The sequence below is a fragment of the Aureobasidium melanogenum genome (assembly GCF_000721775.1).
Source record: "Aureobasidium melanogenum CBS 110374 unplaced genomic scaffold scaffold_2, whole genome shotgun sequence".
Classification (NCBI taxonomy): Eukaryota; Fungi; Ascomycota; class Dothideomycetes; order Dothideales; family Saccotheciaceae; genus Aureobasidium; species Aureobasidium melanogenum.
The window spans coordinates 1,641,855-1,661,965 of NW_024470054.1; the positions used below are offsets into that span (position 1 = coordinate 1,641,855).

Sequence of the window (20,111 nt, forward strand, 5' to 3'; positions counted from 1 at the left end):
ATTGCCAGTCTCATGTTCAAGACGACCTTCAGACGCCTCATGAACTCGATCACACGACATGATCCCCTTTCCTATCTGAACGTACGAAAGGCTCTGGAGCCTCTTGAACGAGTTCAGGTTCGCCATGTGTGCCTTCGGTATTGCGAGGCTCTGTTATGTCGAACTCCTCCATATCATATGGTCTGATGAGTGCGTTTCGCTTCGCATCAACACGTCTTCTCCACGGACGGTAGAGAATAGCACTCAGAACGCCAAAGACGACAAAGCTACCACATATAGCGCCACCTAAAATTTGTTTAGCTCATGTTGTTTTGTAGCAGGTACAACTTACCGATAATGTCGTAATTGTCGCTCGCAACCTCAACACCATTCCAGAATCCACCTTCGAGATTGGCAGCTCCTTGGAGCATACCAAGAAACTGTATAACACCAATGACTACAGCCACCATCACAGTGACGCCAGTGAGAACAGCCTGATAGTATAACACAGCGATGGTGTCCTTTGCCAGACGTGTTGATGTGTATAGAGCCATCATGAGTGCACCATCCGTAGTGTCTAATAAACACATTCCTGCAGTGAACAAAACAGGGAACAGAAGAATGAGCCAAAATGAGGTGCCCTGACTGGCGGAGATGGCACTGATGCCCAGCAAAGCGATTTCTGACGAAGTGTCGAATCCTAGGCCAAACATTACGCCTAAAGGATACATTTTCCATGGACTGCATAACTGGTCAGCTCCCATCTGATACAAGTTTCGCTCCAGTGGCATACCGATCAATGAGCTTGAACATCCTTTTGAGCACGCGGAAAAGGCATCCTCCACCTTCAATCTGAAACTCGGGCTCTGGTGAGTCAGCAGGAGTGTTGATGATCTCGCGCAATTGTTTGATGAGTTTGTATAGAATGAAGACGTTCATAATTCCAAGCACGATCAGGAAGGTCGCCGAGACGCTACTTCCGATAATGCCACCCACGCGAGAGAAGGCTCCAAATCGTGAAGAGACAGCTGCGGCGGTCGAAGCTACTACGATCGAGGTTATCACAACGATGCTATTTGTCAATCAGTATGCTTGACAGGGCAAAATGCATGTAGGATTTAGATACGTTGAGTGTCCCAACGAGAAGAATGTGCCGACTGTGACTGGGCGCTGTCCAGTAGCAATCAAACGCCGAGTCATAAGATCGATCGCCTATTGGTGTCAATGATAGGTTTGCGTTCGTGTGTTTGAATCTTAGATACCGATATATGGTCTGCGTCAAGAGCATGTCTCAGACCCAGAGAGTATGAAAGCACGGCAGTAGAGACCAGGGACCTGACCAATGATCAATATCATATTAAATCCTCTCGGTATTGTCCTCTTCTTACGTATGATAGCTCTGCAGACAATTAGGGTCTAGTCATAGAAATAATCGTTTCAGGACCGACTCACAAGAACTATGCCAACGGCAATCCACACCAAGAGATTCACGAGAACCAGCAATGAAATGATTGCAATAGAAGGAAACGGCAAACGCTTCAACACTGGAATCTTTGCATGGTAGTGCTTGCCTTTGCTTTTGAGCCGAAGATAAATGGCGTTCTGGTTGCCCTCATTCTCTGGGCCAACCATCAAAGGTTCGACCGGGGACGACATTCTTACTTCCTAGACAATTCTTTCGACCGGATGTCACCTTCAATGAGGAAAAGAAAAAAACAGAGAAGAGAAAATCACAGTATACAGATATGACTTGAGTTCCCGTCACTTATCAACCAGGTGGGGCATGTGTGGGCGCCGGCCCGCTGTTGAATCTGGGGCGCGCCGCTTCTCGTGAGGCTTGACAGTTTCCATCGAGCAATAAATACGAAGTCGTCAGGTTGACATACTCATGTGTTCATAGAAGCGGTACTTGAAGCTTAGCTATCGAGTACGAGCTACAGGCTCGAATAAGTCAATATTTACTTCTGATATCTGCTTAGACAAATGCTTGCGTTCGTTCCTCCGAACCCGAAGCTGTTGGACAAAGCAACTTGCACATTGCAGTCCTGAGCTGTATTTGGAACATAGTTGCAATCAAAATCGGTGGCAGGGTCGCCAGCCTGTTCGAGGTTCAGGGTCGGTGGCAGAGTGTTCTGTGCCTGGTCAGTCGGGTTTAGTCGGGTTGTTGGACTAGTACATACATTCTGTAATGCAAGGACAGTAAATATGGTCTCTGCGGCTCCGGCAGCTCCTAGCAAGTGGCCTACTGCACCTTTAGTGCTGCTGATATTGACCTGGCTAGCGCTCGTGTATCCATCTTCGCCGAGCAGTAATGTCTTGATAGCACGGTTCTCAGCAGCATCACCAAGTACGGTGGATGTGGCGTGAGCATTCACATAGTCAACACTACCAGGTTTGATGCTGGCTTGCTTTAGTGCTCGCTTCATGGCGAGATATGGGCCCTGGCCATCTTCTCGGGGAGCCGTCATATGATGTGCATCAGAAGAGAGACCATATCCTCTGACTTCAGCATAGATAGATGCACCTCGTGCTTTTGCGTGCTCCAATTCCTATATGACGATTGTGATTAGAACATATCGCACCATAACATACTTCGTATGTGATACTTACCTCGAGCACTACGACACCAGCTCCTTCACCGATCACGAAACCTGCTCTCGATTTGTCGAATGGCCTTGAAGCCTTCTGGGGGTTGTCGTTCCAATCTGTAGCTAAACTTCTAGCGCGAGCAAACCCAGCAACGGCGAGTGGATGGATGCAGGACTCTGCACCGCCAGCGACCATGACATCTGCATCTCCAAAGGCGACCATACGGGCAGCATCACCAATGGCGTGAACTCCTGTTGTACAGGCCGTTGTCGCTGCATGATTGGGGCCCTACTTACGTTAGTCCAGGCAATTTGCCATTGGGATAATCACACACACCTTGAATCCATATTTCATTGAAATGTGACCTGCGGCTAGGTTGATCAAGAGTCTGGGTACGAACAGTGGCGATACTTTCTTGTAGCCCTAAGATGGTGTCAGTAGTTCGTTTCCACGTAAGACATTATTTTATACGTACACCCTTCTCAAACTCTACAGCTGTATTGTAGGCATCATCCAGACTTCCTATACCAGAGCCGATGTAGACACCCTACAGTCAAGCTCAGCATTACTTCATGTTCCGATGATTACTGCTCACGTACTGTTGCTTGGAGATCTTCTTCAGACTGGGGTATCCAGTTCGCGTCTTGCAGAGCTTCTTCTGCCGAAGCCATAGCATATTGTGCAAACAATGCCATCTTCCGGTCATCCTAATTTCCCGATTAATACAATATTGAGGGACGGTGTAGTGTGTTGCTCACGCCTGGTTGCAACCATTCTTTGGAATGCCATCCGCCATTCAATTTGAGACCAGAAGGAATGACGCCCGCAACCTGTGATGGTAGAGATGCGAACCTTGGATCCCTGTCCTTGATGTTTACTATTCCACAATGACTATCAATCAGTCGCTTCCAGGTCGGCCGAACACCTGAAAATTAGATGAGTATTACGTCTTGAAGAAATGTCATGTTTATCCAACCCACCAACGGCGAGAGGAGTAACAGCTCCCAGGCCTGTTATAACTACCCTCCGCATTGCATCTTGCATTGGTCAAAATTGGAACAGGATATATGCCTTTCAGTCCAGCGAGAATGCTTCGGCAAAGGCGTGTCTGCACGGACCAGATGTGCATGTTTTGTACGTTCCGCACAAATGCTCGTTCTTCTGAACGACCACACGTAACCACTAGTGCTAGACACTTTTATCATATGCGAGGCCCTGAACACAGACTGATCAATTGGTGTCAACTGCAGATAATGATGGTTATAAGGATGTGAAGTTTGTGTTTGCTAAACACGGTCAAATGTTCAAAGGTTATCATTCAAGCTGACACTATCTTTCTCGTAACGCTGCTAAAAACACTTTTTCCCCTTCCAAAACTCCCAAGGATCTAAGCCTTTCCCATGCTGATGCTATTTTTTCGTCAATATGACCAGAGATTGTTCCATAACCCTGTATCCGTCATAAACCTCGTATAATTAAAACCGATAATATGCAAAACAGAAAACAAGAGGAGCAATGCATGCTACTCGTTTTTAGGAGGAGCCTGCATAGCCTCGTGGAAGAAAAGTTGTCGAAGGCTACCCTTGCTAGGCGAAGTTTCGGGGTAATCCTTCTTGCCGTAACTCATCTCGCCCTCGACGACGCGCAACGCAGTGCTGGTACTTGCACTACTACGTAGAGAAGTACTCTGGTGACTGAGATCGGTTGGCGCTGCCAATGACTCGGTGTTGACAACCGGCGTCACAAGGTCAACCGAGAGAGAGCTGAAAGATGCGCTGTAGGGATTCTTGCGACCTGGAAGTGGGCGAGTAGACAGATATGATCCAGCAGTACTGAGCAGCGAGGTTGGAGTGTGCGACAGTGACGGCGTATACGGATCATAGCTCGCACGACGAGGGCTGTGGTCGGCGGAGTTATGGTGAAACTGCGAGAGCCATCGAGAACCATCGCTTTCGCTGCGGCGATATTTGGGTTGCTCTTCACAGGCAGACAGGTCGAAACTATCGTCTGAGAAAGCCAAGGATGGTGGGCGAACAACAGTCGGTGATCGCATAGGAAGAATCTCGGGCTGGTGATCATCGAAGAAGTACGAGCTGCGGGGGGTAGTTGGCTGTGGTGAGGGCTCCGATGGCAAAATCGAATGACTGAGAGGCTTGTTGTGGTCCTTCCGGCGACAGCTCTCTGAGCAGTACAGGATTGAGTTGCAAGCAGGTGTGAGGATCTGCTTTTCGCAAGTAGCACTGAAATGGGTTAGTCAAGCCTGGACGAGCAACGGACAGGGTGTGCTCACCAGAATTGCGGAAGACCAGCCATGTCTTCGTCCTCTACCGTGACTTCTGTCTCTGTCTTGCTGTTGTTCTTGCCAGAACCAAGAATGTTCTTCGTGCAGGCAAGACTCTTCTTGGAATGGCCCGAGTGGCTATTCTTTCGAGCACCCGGTGGGGGAGGAGGTCTCAACGTGCGGGTATGTGTAGGTGCAGCTCGGCGAGTGGTCGACGTCTGATTGCGCGCATTTTGTTGCGGAGGACTCATGTTTATCGAGGACAAGAGCGCGATTTATCATAAACGAATGTGGTTGGCATGCAAGTTAAGCCGAGGGTGGCCGAGGCAAGGTGTAACCAAGCAAACAGCGGTATTTACTGTACAGCACTGAACACAGATAGGGCGCGCCTTGCTGAGGAGCGTGCGTCCTTATCTATGTAAAGGCTGGAGATAGACGTCGCCCAAAAATGTAACTGTCGTTGAATGTGTCAGAACGGGCTCCCTGAATCGGCTTTGCAGAGAATCGGAAACACGGCTGAGCAGATCGCAGTCGGTCTGCTCGATGCTCGTCGACAAGCAGATTTCATTGCTAGACCAGGCAGAGACAAGAAATACAGAAAACGAGAGCGTACCCGTCGATGGATGCTACTGCTGCAGCGGTGAGGCTTTTCTATCAAAGAAAGCGAGGGTCTTTGCCGATAAGGGCTGCCAATAAAAGGCGTCGTCGATCCGGAACAATACAGAGGAAGTACTTGCTGCAGGTACTGCAGGCGGTATGAACAAGGAGATCAAGACAGCTTGTGCAGATCTGCCAAAGTGTAATTGGAATCTGGAGGATTTCAAGAAGAAGAGAAAGGTGGGTTTAGTATGTAAAAGTAGACTCGAGGAGACTCTTGTCCACGCACACAACGGTGCAGGATAAAACGGGCTACTTGTGACCCCCCTTGGCTCATCAGACGCTGAGTGGCCTTGGGCAAGTGGAGCGATTCGCAATTTTGGTCGAATTGGACGCATGACATCTTTGGAAGCGGCCACGACGCAGTGGGTGATGGATAGGGTTGGCGCTTTCTCCAGAAGACCCTTGTCCGCACTTGGCCTTTCGGCAAAACTCGTGTCGACTTGATTCGCAGTCCAGACTGCACGCGCTTTCGTCCTCCCCACTTGCTCAATTCTCACCCGCAAGCTATGATAATTCCTGACTAACAGCTTGCATGTTTACGCACCAAGACGCCGTGACTAACCGCCATGCATCGTCCTTCGCCTTGACTACACGCTGCCCAGAGTACAGTACAGAGACGAAGCGTTGTTCCGCCCATGATACCACATCGCGTCTGTCACGCCTTGTATGGCATCACCGACGAAACTTTACACACCTTCTGCTCAGTACCGCGCCAACCAGGGCCTTATTGCCGAGTATTGCTTGCCTGTGAGTCATCAGACAATGAGTATGCCTCTATGTACATTCATACCCGGAGCCATGAGCGGCGGCTTCAGTTTCCGCGTAGCTTGCTTGATTCACCATCCCACGACAAAATTATTAGCCGTGGCTGCCGGGCGGAAGCATGGGGAGTCCCTTCCTGCGCTCCGTGAGCTCCCTTCTTTGTTCATCATAACTTGCTCGTTTCTTTGTTTTCCCGCAACGATAGCCAAATGCAGATTCCATCTCTCCGCACAAACGCTACCGGCATTACTCCACAGGCCCACAATACTCCCGTACTCGTCAGCTTCGTCCTCCAGATAATTCCGCTCTGCCCGGAGTTCATACCCCGCCGTCCATATTTCATGGATGTTCTGTGAGAGCGAGCTTGTACACGCGTGCAAATCGAAGCAGGAGTGCCCAACTTTTGACTCTTAGTCACACGCTACAATATTACCCTAAATTTGACCTCTTCGATCACGATGGCAAGTTCCCGCGTGATGCATTACTGCTTTCGATCGCAACGATCAGCATCACAATGCCAATTCGAGCAATGCACGAACAGTTCTTGGTCGTGGCAGATCTTGACCCGAGCGCGAGCGGAAGTTGGAGGACTTCAAATCTGCAAAGCCACACTGCTTCGCAACATCAATATCCCACAATGGCTGTGAAGTTTCAGGAATTTTTGGAAGTCCATCTATCGTCCAAGAATAGCGCATGATCGAAGACGTGTTCGATTGGAAGGTTGAAACACCTTCATCACTTGGTGACATCAGCAGGGACACGACGCACAAGAATTGAACCCGCAACTTGCAATCGCTCCATAGGCGATGGATAAGATATAATCCCGACGCCAACTCGGCCCGACCACAACGTCATGCAGGCATAGACTCCAGGAATGCAACATCCGACCTTTGCGCCGTCAAACGGCTCTCGTACCTGCCAAGATATCGAGACTGTACTCGAACTCGAAGAATCTTTCAAGTCTGTGCAGAGTCGTCTGACTGTACTCATCGGTCTGGAGTCGTGCGGTAGAAGACCTGCAACTTAGCCGACGCGATGGAAACCCCAGGACAAGTCACAACGTGGTGAGAGCGATGCGATACCCGGGTGAACCTTCTACTTTCTCAAACTCACGAGGTGCATTCGAAAGTCAAAGCATATCCGTCAAACAGCACGAAACGTCTCAATGACAACATTCCTAGCGAAGGTTACCAGAGACTACGAAGAGATCCCACATGTGCCCGACCAAGAATTTATCGCGCCAGGACCACAGCACCTCATGCATGTCTCATGGTGGACGCGAAAGCTGAAGCTCCGGCTCATGATTTAAGTAGCTCAAGAGCCATCGTATGCGCGGACGGCATCAACGACTGAAGACAAGGTGGACGAGAGTACACAGACACAACACAGAGAAAACTCAAAGACGAAGCCGGAAGGATTCTTGACGTGGTAAGTGGACACGCGCTGAAAAGCAGTATACCCTTGAGTACACGACATGGCTTCCGAATAATGACATGGCAGCGGCAAGATGATGTCCGTCCAGCTATATCAAGACAATGAATATGTCCTAAAAAAGCTATGTGCACATCGTGAAAGAACAGCTCTCAGGCAGTCTTCAGCTCGCACATTCTCCACGAAAACATGATATTTGTACAGCAGGTCAGGACGCGGATCTTGAACGAAAGCAAGGCAATTACCAATGAGCGTTTGATAAACAGTAAGTCAACATCAACCCGAGCATGACCTAGATCATCAACAAACAAGCGATGGGTTGCTGGCGAAGTAGCACGGGTCAGTGCTCATTCTGGATGGTCAAGTCTGTTGTTAGAAGATGGACGCCCTTTCATTTTGACCCGACTCTTGCTCTGCGAGACAGGGGTCGTACGACTTCCATCGACAAGATCTCATTGGCCATGACCCCGACCTCTTTCCTGATTTTGTGCGCATTCTCTTCGAGCCAGAGAATGATTAGTCCTGACTTCTGCATCATCTGTGCTGTCCTCGACCATTACGAACCAGCTAGTCTCGATACTGACTTGTGCATCATGACTAAGTGTTGTCTCGCTGAACTAGAATCTTCATTCTGACGATGACAGTGGCCAAGTTAGAATACTAGGACCATCAACTCCCGGGCCAAAGGCGGGTCTTGATGCTGGCTCAAAGAGCATTCTCATGCATGTTGCTGACAAGCGTGCCTATTCTATAGCCTGTCATAGGCAATGATGGAGACGAGGTTCCTTGCCTGTCTCTCAACCGTATCGATACGCCTGCAAGTATGAGTCATCTGATCAGCTCGACGTCGACGATGCCTCTTCTAGACTCGGGCTCCAAGACCTGTTCATAAGAGATAATGGCAAGCTGTCTTCTCGACCGATCTGATCTCAACATGGCTCTACAGTAAGACGAACATAGATTGAAGTAGGTGATCATTAGATTTGAGGTTTGTGGCCATCGTCCGAGTTCGTAGTACATGTGTGTGTGCGGTGGTCAAGACCTTTATCTGATGTCGCACTCGAAAAGCGAAATTGCTTCCATAAGCTTTGTACTTCTCTGAGTGTACGACTTCCCATGAGTCTTAGAAATTCTCTTTTACCTCTATCGTCTTGATAATTTTCTCGCTGTTATCATCGATCTCGTTGCGTGTAGAGATCATGTTCATCGTTGACTAGGGTGACCCTACCAGCGAGTAGTGGGTGTGAGTCCAACCCTGTCCGATATGGACCCCCTGTCAGCACCATCAAGGTATTGAACTTCTAGAAAACGTAATATGTGAATTGAATCACGATGTCTGAGTGTCTGGATCAATCTGAAGGTCGCTCCCAGAGTTGCCCCTTTGAAAACGGACATCTATTCGTATCGGTTTCATACAGATGCAGACCATAGATCGCAAGATTATCGTATTGCGATTAGCGAGGTGGTCATTAGGTTCTGATGACCTTATGTATACATGTGATATGTTCTGTTCGCAAGGCACTCTTTGTCGTATAGCGAGATCTTCTGTGTGATATAACGATCAAGTGTCATGTGCAGAGGATGTTACTATCAACAGCACGTTGGAAACCAAAAAGAAAGAGATATTGACATAGCAGACAGTGTAGAACTGTTTGACGTAGAATCATAAAGTCATATGTGCAGTAGCCGAGATATAAGCAAAACATCAAAAAGAATATGTCCGAGATGAATGGGAGCAGCAGCATATCCCAAGACTGTGAACGCCAAACAATCAGACAATGGCGTTAGGGTGCTCAGCACGGCGACGAGCTGTTCCAAGGCCACTTTCACCAAGCTCTTGGTTCTCTCCAAGCCATGGTTTCTTGGCCTCGCCTAAGACACCCTCGGTGCCGTAGTAAACGAAATGTCCGAGAATGATGAGAACAAAAGCAATGGGGTAGAGATAGTGGATGTGGTAGCCCAAAACCTGAGTACCAACAACGATTCCCCAGAAGGTGCCCGTCAACAGACCAATGTTGAAGAAAGCAGCCGAGCTCATGCGGAAGACGATCGGTGCCAGGGAGTAGAAGATGAACAACAGCAAAGTGTAGCCAACAATGTAGCCAATGATTTTTCCGTCCCAATGTGCTTCCTGAATGGAGTGGCGGTCAAAAATGGCAGCTTGGACGCCGTTGATGAACATGCCCCAGAATGCGAGTTGGCCAATAACTTCGTACATGGGTCGTTTCGAGACCAAGAATTCCTCAAATGTGTTACTGAAACCGTAAAGAGTCTGAGCGAGGAGACAGAAAAGATCTCCTTTGAGAGCGTTGACAGGAGAGTAATTGTTGCTTTTTGTAATATAATCACCTGTTTCGATTGTGGTTAGCATCGTCTGATGAAATTGGATGACGAGCACCACAGCTAAATACAGGCATGTTGTACAGACAAACAAACAACGGCGCCATGTGCTTAGATGGTTGATTTCAACTTACTGGCAATCAAAAGTGCGAAGCCTCCGCATGCAAGTACAATTCCTCCGTACTGTGCAAGATGGTAGCGAACCTTGAGAAGAACCAGCGAAATGACAACTACGACGACGACAGTCCAGAAGCTGAAAAGCTGAGCAGACAGGAGATTTGTGTACTTGTAGGCAAGCACGATGAAGTAGTTGCCCTCGACATCCAAGAAGGCCAAGATGAAGAATCGCCAACCATCTTTGACAACCATGTTTCCCCATTTTTTGAAGCCATACTTGTACAGGGTGAAGGACGTGTATACTATGTTGAGCAGGACATAATTGAAGAAGGTTTGGAAGGCCGGGATACTCGTGCCTCGAGCATTGATCAAGGATGTGAGAGTGTTTGTTCCAGTCTGAGCCAGAGCAATGACCTGAGTGAGCAGGAGCACGATCCAGAAATCTCTTGTCCTTAGGTATGCGAAGCGTGGCTTCTTTGCGCCTTCTCTTTCTTCGTATTCGTGTACAAGCCCTCCATCATCTATAATTTCGGGGGTGCCATGAACTCTGCCGTGGATGCTCGAGCTGGGTGTCGAAGGCTCGGGAGTTGTGTTGGTTCCTTTGGTCTTGACAGTGATTCTCTCGACGACAGGCTCGACCTCGATGATGTCGCTGGCCTGGTCGGTTTCGTGTTGCTGCTCGACTTGGTGGCTCATGCTGACAGCTCGGCGCAATCGCCTGACTTGGTTCGGATGCGGAGGGCTGAACAGGCGCCAGAAAACAACACGCCAGTCTAGTTGTGTGCGCCGCGTGAAAGATAGCAAATGTTCGAGTCAATCAGCTCGGTCGATTTTTTTCTGCTTCATCCAATCGATGAACCAGAACTGGTGCCATGGACTCGTTTGATTGGCCCACCATGATCCTGCTATCGCCAAGCCAGGTCCAGAACTTGTGCAAAATCCATCAACAGATCTCAACGCGGGAACAACGCACTGCCACATGTGCCGTGTTCTTTTTGAGCCTCAAGAAACATTGGGCGGCTATCACTCCGGAGTGCTGAGCGACCATCGTGCTAAAAGGATTCGTTGTCCAGCCTCAATCAAGTTTGAATCCACACCTCGCTTCATCCTTTGGCCTTATCGTATTCTATTCAGGAGAGGCGGCACATGCGAATGCCACGTTCGGCGGCCGGCCTTTCTTTTCGTACGGAAGTGGTGAATGGTCAGCGTACGAGCCCTCACAACAATAATGATAAGCTCACTCGCCCCTGTTGAGCCGAGCCTCGAGGGATAGCCGTTGACATGGTTTGGGCTGAGGCTCGATTGGCTGACGCGAGTCGAGCTGAAGTTCGTGGCCCTGCAGCAAAAACCCGTAAAATAGAGCCGAACCTGTAAACCAAGTAGTTCTCTTGCTTTATTGACAGGACCTTGGGTTCATGCATCCACACGTGTTTTGCTGAGAAAGGATCATTGCCTCATCTCCCAACAGCCTTATCGATCATCATTGCGTTTGTTGTCTACCGATAGCGAAAGGTCATGAATCCTCCGCTCGCTTCTTGAAACTCAAAATAGGAATAGTTACTTCAATAGCGTCTTCTGAACCTGTGGTATATCCATGCGCATCTAGGCACATAGAGGCCAGAGCTGGAAAAAAGATTGTGTTTGCGTAAAAAGCAAAAAACTTGGCAAGATAATGGAAACAATAGTGATATCGTGATTGCATGTATCGTCTTCGCTTCGTGTAGTTGCAGAGTGCCTGCAGCACCCCTGCATTCTAAAAAAACTTCAAAGCGTGACCCCAGACCCATAAACAACTGTCGCTACGGTCGTGCTGTAGTAATTTCCAACTCCTGGATCCAACCCAATTCGCTCAACAAACACTCAACAAGAAAGAATCCGAAAACATAGGAGAGTCGTGAAAAGCGTTTCCCTCTGACTGGAGGTGTCATTTGCTCGGTGTAGACGTTTGCCGTCAACATCTTGCAGTTTCGAACAGAACAGCCTCAGTAGGACTTCTAATGAGCAGCAACAGAACTGTTGCCTCGCTTCATGAAGGAGAACCTCTCCTTCTTGACCACAACAGGTGCTGGCGCAGGTGCTTCCTTGGTTTCGGACATGGGTGGTTTGTTGTGTCCAAAGTACTTGCGCTCAGGCTTCCCCACGGGCATTTGGTTGACTCTGTCTCCAGGATGAATCTCGAGAGCGGGTGCATAGGCAACCGCCGATGATCTGAGTTCAATTTGACCACCTATGAATGGTTAGCCGCGATCGGGGAAATTGTAACTATAACGATTGTCTTACTGCTTGAGCCAGTAGGCGAACTGTTTTCACTTTCTGCAGGCGAAGAATCCGCGGACGATTCTGGACATGCATTAGCTTGAGAAACGTCAGGTGATATAGAGAGACACTCACCAACACTAGACAAGGGGCTCTTGCCTAGCGAGCTTCGGGTGGAACCACGAGGAGAGCGTGATGCTTTGGATCTGTTGGCCAACAGTGCGGCTGCAAATACTGGCTCCTGATCACGATCGGACTCCATGACTTTCTCAAGACCTTGGTAGCTGGTGTTGCGTGAAATCGCAGCCGATCTCATGGAAGAGGCTGTTGATCTGCCAGGCATTGAGAAACCTGGAGAGGGTGATGTGAAGTCCAAGGAAGAATCGCTGTTGGCTCTGTTGAATCCTGGTCTGCTATTGGATCGCGATGTGGAGGCGTAAGAAGTAGATGGGCGTGTAGAATAGTCGCTACCAATTCTGCTGAGACGAGCTTTGTTCTGGTATGCAATCTCTTCGGCTTTCCAACCTCCAGGTGAGCTGGTCATAGCATCGGTAGCGGCATGAGTAGGAACATGTTTGTAAGGTACAGTGGCAGTAGCAGGCTTTGGTTCCTGTTCTGTCTTTGCTTTGTGGTCGTCCGCGGCCTTTTTGGCTCCCTTGAGCTTTGAGATGATGGACATGTTGGTCGTTTACAATGGAAAGCTGTTTGGTGGAAGGATGGGTAGTATCGTATGTATCTCAAGTCCTTATGTCGAAGGTGGATAAATTGGTGAGTAGGACAGAAGGAGTTGTTTACTAGAGGGCAAATCTCGAGGGACAGCGGCCTTTTGATTACTTCACAGAACGGGTGCACCAGAGAGATTCCCGGGCTCAGCCAGGGACCTTGATCGCACGGCTCTGAATCTAGCGTGGCGCCAAAAATAAAGTATTTGACGGACGAGGTCAAAACGTGCGGAAGGTTGACGATCCACTGCGCAGGCAACGGCCAAGAACATGCCTCGAGTTGACTAGCTTTGTAGCCAGGGGTGGCAGAGAGCGGAACATACAATATGCTAGGGCCAAACGACTGGGTACTATCAGGTCTCTGTTAAGGTTGGCTCATGCTTGTAAATCCGCTCAATCGGGACAGCATGATTGCACCTACATGAGCTGGAGCGCGACCGGTTTCTTCTAGTATGCAGCTCTGCATGATACAAGATTGACACGACACAATTGCATCGTCGGAGTTCTATGATCCCGCGGCGGTCACCGGTATGCCGTAGTTCCACCTTTGCGGTGAAAAGGAGACGGGTCCATGACGATGTTGCACTTGGATGGGAGTATCATCCGAGACATTGTAACAGCTTACTGAGGGCAGACTGCAAAGCATCCCAGAGCAATAGTCTTGGCATGATGAAGAACTGTAATTCTTATCGTCAGAACCGACTGGAAACGAAAGTCAACCGGATCTTGAGTTGTCGGTCTCCCGGACGTGCCGTTGACTTTCCACTTCAGGAAGCACGAGAGGAACCGTGCACAGACGTTAGCTTGATCCAGGAACAACGGTCGTGATCAGAGTTTGACAGATACTGTGGCGCTTCTGAAACTGGCGCATGCTAGATTCGAGAAGAACGATAGTGGTCATGCCAATCGCATCCACGTGTGCAGCAGCTGGAGCTGGAGCTGGATTCGGAGCTGAAGCTGAAAAGCTGCAAACGAAAAGGAGTGAAACCGGATAGGCTGGGCGGTCGCTGTGCCTCTACAACCGAGATGTTTCGCGAGCAGGCCATCTATCAATAGTTCGTACCTGAAGATGTACTCGGTAACTTGCATGAACTCCGTCATTATGCAGACGTCCAAGGACTTACTACCAAGTCCTTGCAGCAGCACTTGGCTAGCAGGAAGATAAGTCGAAATTGACTACAGCAGCGCCCAAACAGATCGAGTTACCGTTGTTCGCACCACGCATGATTTGTCTGAAGGTTGTTGGCGAAAATTCAAATCCATCAGGGTCATAGAGTAGAGCGGCAAGAGTCAGCATTTTCCCAAAGGCGCAACCTGTGGCACCTTGGACGAATCGATACTCGTGGGGTCATGGCTATCGCAGGTACTTAAAACATGGTATGGCTCACGGCTGGCGTTCCAATGTGGGAATCTGGCCTGGCCCTACGCAACGGTTTTCGAGTACGACGCGGTGGCCGAGACCATGAGATGAGACAAAAACGAGGAATGCTTCGAACACCAGCACTGCAAACGTGGAGAAGGCTCGACGTTGTCGTTCCATCGTCGTGGTCGCCGTCACATTGTAGCAGTATCCCACATGGACTGCTTCATGCTGACCCAGACCGCAGCCACAAACTGAGACAAAAAATGAGTTCGGTAGCATTGAGTGACAAGTATCGCTGACATAGCACGGCTGCGGGGTATAGTACAGCTGAGTTAAGTGAAGACGAGAATGAGTGCATGGTGTGGGTGTCGAAGACGGGTCGCATCTCTAAAGAAGACCAAACAAGAAAGTTGATTTCGCTAGTCTGTGCAGATGGTACAGTATGTATCTTTCAATAATGACTCGAAACAAGCTCTGCATCTGCAGGACAGAGCGGCATGTCGACGACGATCGTGGATCGTAAATCTGCTGCAGGCGATCCATGGCCCATGGGGATAAACACACTTCACTCTGCCGCAAGATCAGCAGCGGAGACAGCGGGCTGCGGGCGAAAGCCGACCAAAGATTGCAAAAAGCGGCTATCCAAGTCTGAGGAAGAATGCTGGAGATCACGTGAAGCTGTGGAAATAGGAACAAGTATGACGTGCTGAGATATTGCAGGGTTTCGGATCGAGCCCGAGAACGAGATGAAGAAGGCAGCGATAACAATGAACGAATGGGTATACGTGAGCTGAAAAGGACGGGCTTTGTACCTTGCAACACGAGCTTGGCAGCAAGAAACATAGACTATTGATGCGCGCGGGATTTACGAGGTGGTGTTTGGCATCAAGAGAGACGAGGCTGGCTGGCAAGTGAGTTGGGACTGAGGGTTCGTTGCGCAAGAAGCGAAGCCCGTGCTTCGGACTCTGGGACTGGGTGCTGGGACCTGGGCTCGACAAGCATCTCGGATGCTGTTGCGTGCTACACACGACCGCCAGATCAACGCCCACAACTCAACATCGAGCCCTACGTACGCGCTTGTTCGATCAAAGCCATCGGCGCGTCCGACTGGAACCCTTGAATTCTTTGCGCCCACGCCATTGCCGGGAGCCACCGCGCATTACCATCATTTTCATCATCAGCCTCATCATCGCTACACGCGGGAACGCTGCCCCGTCTACACAGCACACCACGCGTCGCGTCTCTCGGGCACGACACGGCACACCGAGAAGACGAGCTTGAAACATCACGAGACACGCATCCAACGAGCCCCCAAGGGCTGTGGAGTCAGGCAGTGCGCAACATCTGATTGATGATGGCACTTGCCGCTCCTCCGCTCAATGATCGCAAGCGCGTCAAGGTCTACGAGCTCAAGAACAATGACTGGTATGACCGTGGTACTGGATTTTGCGCCGGTCAGCTCTTGGCCGTAAGTTGCCTCGCCGTCTTGTTCACCATTTGTCGACTCGCAATGCGCTGACACGCCCGCCTATCGCAGAATGACGAAGCGCGCATCTTCGTCCAGTCCGAAGACGATGCTCAGCGCATGCTGCTCGAAACGAGAATCTCACGCGACGATGGATATCAGAGACAACAGGGTGGGTATACGCCCTCAGCCGAACGAAATACCAAGACACAAGCTGATGCATTCAATGCGCAGACACGCTTATAGTATGGACTGAACCGAGCGGCATCGACATGGCCTTGAGCTTTCAGGAGGCAGATGGATGCGCTCAGATATGGTGAGTTGGAGTCGTTTCTCGCACCTCAAGCAGGACAAAGTTGACGCGGATGGCGTGCTAGGGAATTCATCACAGATATCCAGCAGCGCATGCTCGCAATGCACCCCAACGAATACGATGGTCTTTCGGACGAGCTCGTGGATGGTCAGGGTCTGCTGCTACCAATGCCCGAACTAGCCAACCTGCACCAGGTACAAGAGACGATGCGCGCAGCAAGTCAGACAACACACGGTCGCGATGCCCTAGTCAAATTCATCATGGCTCCTGAGACACAATATCTTTCCAAGCTGTTACCATTGGTAGAGCTCGCCGAACACGTCGAGGACATCCAAGCTCTGCACCGCCTGTGTACCATCATGAAGACACTCATTCTACTCAACGACACATCCATCATAGAATTGACCGTCTCGGATCATGCCATCTTGGGTGTCGTTGGTGCTCTAGAGTATGACCCAGACTTCCCCAGTCACAAGGCCAACCATCGACACTACCTAGCCGACGAATCTCGTTTTAAGGAAGTCGTCGCCATTGACAATCCAGTCGTTAAGAACAAGATCCATGCCACATATCGCTTGCAATATCTCAAGGACGTGGTACTAGCCCGCATCCTCGACGACCCCACCTTCACTGTCCTCAACTCTCTTATCTTCTACAACCAGGTTGACATCGTTAATCATATCCAGTCCAGCAAGGATTTCATCCAGGAGCTTTTTACCATCTTCACGTCCCCTGATTCAGACGATCAACGCAAGAAAGATGCCGTGCACTTCATACAGACGTGCTGCTCCGTCGCAAAAAGCATCCAGGCACAGTCGCGTGCTCACCTTTTCCAAAATTTCATTCACGGCGGTCTTCTTGATGTGGTCACATATGCTTTGCGCCACCGCCATGCCTCTGTACGTGTTGCTGGCACCGACATTCTCGTTGCGCTGATCGATCATGATCCTGTCATGATGCGTTCTCACATCTTCCGTTCCATCAACCAAAAGACCAAACCATTGACAGATACACTGATTGAGCTGTTACTTGTCGAGGTCGATTTGGGCGTCAAAGCTCAGATGGCAGATGCGATTAAGGTTCTCCTGGATCCGCATGCTAGCTCGACTTCCATGGATATGCTAGGTAGAACTAACGGGGATTTTATGGCCAAGATGAGGGGTGCAAATCCTAATTCCAGTGCTCAAATGGAAAGCTTTGTGGACAATTTCTACAACGATGGGGCGAAGCGCCTTTTCCAGCCACTGAAGGACCTTGAGCACAGCCAAAGTTGTGAGTTCATGGAGACCTTTCTAATCGATTGATTACTAACACGCTCTAGTACAAACTATATCTGTGCAGGAGGCCTCTCTTTTCGTCCATTTGGTCGAAATTCTATGTTTCTTCATTCGCCAACATAACTTCCGAAGTAAATATTACATTCTTGCTGAAAACCTACATTGCCGCGTTGCGCAGCTATTATCTTGCCCTCAGAAGCATTTGAAGCTCAGTACGTTTGCCTGGAATGTCTTTTTGTCAAGACTTTGATGCTAACAAAAATTAGCGGCTCTCAAGTGGTTCCGAACATGTGTTGCCCTCAATGATGAACACCACAATAAAGATATGATCACCAAAGGGGTGTTCGATCCAATCCTTGATATCGTCTATCAGACAATGCCTCGAGACAATCTTCTCAATTCAGCCTGTCTCGAGCTATTCGAGTTTATCAAGCGCGAGAACCTCAAGCAACTGGTTATACCGCTCGTGGAAGGCTACCGGGAGAAGCTGCTTGGCATCACCTATGTCAACACATTTGGGGCTCTCGTGATGAAGTACGAACAGATACAAAGTGGCTTCTATCCTGATGAAAGCAGCTTTTCCACCCAGGGCGGCGAAACGCCGAACCGGAGTCTCGTTGCTGGTGGACAGCGCTGGCAAGGGCTCAAGGACGCCGACGCGGAAGAAGAAGCTTACTTCAATGCCACTTCAGATGACGAGACAGAAGATGAGACTGCAACTTCCTTGCCGGAAACCGTTGCTGCAAAAGCTCCCGAGGTAGGACCTCCAATGCGACCACTGGTTTCTTATCCCGAAGACGAGGATGAGGATACTATGGAGATGCTCGCAGCATCACCAGGGACGCCCGCTGAAAAGAAGGAGCCCAACATCGAGCCGACAACGCCTGACACGCTGGGATCGCCGCTATCAGTCGTGCCAGAGAAACGAAGAAGAGAAGAGGACGATGAAGACGACTTGGAGAAATTGGCAGGTGCGGTTCCGGCCAAACGTCGCAGCTCAGTCAGCAGCATAGGCAGTGTGCGCAGTGATATGTCGGCCGCGAACTTGGATTCACCTACCAGTAGCCAACAGCAAAATGGTACAGGGCATCCGCTGAGAAGAAAAGGAAGTTTGCGCAGCAAGGACGACAGCTCAGGTCCACAAAAGGGAATAAGCATCGGGCCCATCTCGCTCTCCTTATCAGGAAAGAGCAATGAAGAAGGAGGTGAACAATGAAAGCATCTCGAGAGGCGTCTTGGCCCTCGATACAGTCTTTCTTTCTCATTCCAACTTCAATTATCAGACAATCACGACATTTGACGAGGCGTTTGATTTTTTTCTCGCCAGACCATCCCACGTGCAGTGCATCACTGAATGTTGAGACAATGCAATGATTGTCAGTAGTGACGACCCAACGTATTTTCTGTCCATCCTCCTATGCGCAAGACAGTCACAATGTAGCTATAAAAATGCACGATACTTACTGTTTCGAGCCTTGTCAAGCGACTCAGCGCCACGTTCTGGGTAATTGCTCGTTGAGATAGCTTACCTTGTGCTCACATCTGCGATATCCAACGCGAGAGCAACCTTGAAAGTGTATCTGAGGTAACAAAGAGCTCAAGAGGAACTGGGAAAGATGTATGATCTGTTTCTGGGTGTGTTTTTGGGGTATAATGTATATAACTCTTTTAGAAGGCCAGGTTGTAGCCAGTCAAGCCAGCGTTGACAAGCAGACCAAGCTGAGCAAGCCAGAAGAAGGCACCAGCCAATCTTCCCTTGCCGTTCTCCTTGGTTGGCGAGGTGTATCCAACAGCGTACACGATTCTTCCGAGCGACCAGACGAGACCGAAAGCAGAGCTGAGCAGAGGGTAGCGGAGACCGCCAACGAGCAGAGCGGTAAGGGCAACATAGTGGTTCTCGAGGTAGTTACCGTGGGCACGCTGTGATTGAGATCTAGTCAGTCCAGCTCCTGATCATTAGAGTACGCAGAATGTTACCTGGGCGCAGTTGAAAAGGTACAGCTTGTGCTTCTGCTCAGCAGAGGCGGCGTTCATCATCGCAGAGTCGGCGTAGGGGGTAGGGTAGCCCAGACCGGCGGCCTTGCGGAAGCCACCGCATCTCATGCCATGCCAGGTGCCCAGGAAGCAGGTGCCGACGGCAGTGAGGACGACGTAGCTACGAGGGGTCGGTCAGCAAGCATCCTAGCACGCAATCGAGCGAGCGGGGACGACGCGATTGGTCCGCCGAGGGGTTCGTCTTACCCGTATTCGGGTTGAATGTTGATAGCAACCATTTTGCGTATAGATGAGTCAACAACTCGAGAAATGTTTAGTATGTTTACAAGAGAGTTTAGAGAGGTCGCTGGAGCTGTTGCTCTCTACCCCAGGCTGCCGCTCGGATAGTTCATCTCCGAGTCCTCCTTGCTTTATAATCACCCTTCTCCCGCCGGTCCGTCTCACTCCCGATACGTTTCACGACTTTATTGTTGATTTGCTGAAGCTTACTAGAGTGTCACATACGTTCAAGGACATAGGCACATGGTCACTTATAAGTCGTCACAAAGCCTAGGCTTGACC

The 20,111-nt window shown here is 49.8% G+C and overlaps 7 protein-coding genes across 7 annotated transcripts; 1 reads left to right on the forward strand and 6 right to left on the reverse strand.

The window, feature by feature from the left end:
* Positions 1-49: 49 nt before the first annotated feature.
* On the reverse strand, positions 50-1,635 carry M437DRAFT_39154 (NicO-domain-containing protein; the record flags this gene model as incomplete). The annotated part of the gene is made up of 7 exons (XM_041019953.1): positions 50-285; positions 332-720; positions 773-1,051; positions 1,106-1,191; positions 1,242-1,314; positions 1,368-1,378; positions 1,432-1,635. The coding sequence occupies 7 exons, from the start codon at positions 1,633-1,635 to the stop codon at positions 50-52; spliced, it is 1,278 nt and encodes a 425-aa protein (XP_040883879.1).
* Positions 1,636-1,937: 302 nt separating this feature from the next.
* On the reverse strand, positions 1,938-3,600 carry M437DRAFT_72379 (ketoacyl synthase domain-containing protein; the record flags this gene model as incomplete). Its single annotated transcript, XM_041025850.1, has 8 exons — positions 1,938-2,111; positions 2,160-2,528; positions 2,590-2,856; positions 2,905-2,991; positions 3,044-3,115; positions 3,168-3,275; positions 3,327-3,493; positions 3,549-3,600. The coding sequence occupies 8 exons, from the start codon at positions 3,598-3,600 to the stop codon at positions 1,938-1,940; spliced, it is 1,296 nt and encodes a 431-aa protein (XP_040883880.1).
* A 490-nt stretch (positions 3,601-4,090) lies between these two features.
* Positions 4,091-5,100, reverse strand: M437DRAFT_81333 (uncharacterized protein; the record flags this gene model as incomplete). Its single annotated transcript, XM_041027537.1, has 2 exons — positions 4,091-4,808; positions 4,859-5,100. The coding sequence occupies 2 exons, from the start codon at positions 5,098-5,100 to the stop codon at positions 4,091-4,093; spliced, it is 960 nt and encodes a 319-aa protein (XP_040883881.1).
* A 4,373-nt stretch (positions 5,101-9,473) lies between these two features.
* M437DRAFT_81334 (DUF914-domain-containing protein) lies at positions 9,474-10,855 on the reverse strand (the record flags this gene model as incomplete). The annotated part of the gene is made up of 2 exons (XM_041027538.1): positions 9,474-10,051; positions 10,177-10,855. 2 exons carry the CDS (start codon positions 10,853-10,855, stop codon positions 9,474-9,476), a joined length of 1,257 nt encoding a protein of 418 aa, XP_040883882.1.
* Positions 10,856-12,185: 1,330 nt separating this feature from the next.
* M437DRAFT_39021 (uncharacterized protein) lies at positions 12,186-13,094 on the reverse strand (the record flags this gene model as incomplete). The annotated part of the gene is made up of 2 exons (XM_041019936.1): positions 12,186-12,386; positions 12,555-13,094. The coding sequence occupies 2 exons, from the start codon at positions 13,092-13,094 to the stop codon at positions 12,186-12,188; spliced, it is 741 nt and encodes a 246-aa protein (XP_040883883.1).
* Positions 13,095-15,854: 2,760 nt separating this feature from the next.
* M437DRAFT_40287 (DUF625-domain-containing protein) lies at positions 15,855-18,771 on the forward strand (the record flags this gene model as incomplete). Its single annotated transcript, XM_041020169.1, has 6 exons — positions 15,855-15,983; positions 16,038-16,137; positions 16,200-16,281; positions 16,343-17,550; positions 17,600-17,767; positions 17,822-18,771. The coding sequence occupies 6 exons, from the start codon at positions 15,855-15,857 to the stop codon at positions 18,769-18,771; spliced, it is 2,637 nt and encodes an 878-aa protein (XP_040883884.1).
* A 452-nt stretch (positions 18,772-19,223) lies between these two features.
* Positions 19,224-19,828, reverse strand: M437DRAFT_40310 (membrane-associated proteins in eicosanoid and glutathione metabolism; the record flags this gene model as incomplete). The annotated part of the gene is made up of 3 exons (XM_041020173.1): positions 19,224-19,475; positions 19,533-19,710; positions 19,797-19,828. The coding sequence occupies 3 exons, from the start codon at positions 19,826-19,828 to the stop codon at positions 19,224-19,226; spliced, it is 462 nt and encodes a 153-aa protein (XP_040883885.1).
* Positions 19,829-20,111: the final 283 nt, after the last annotated feature.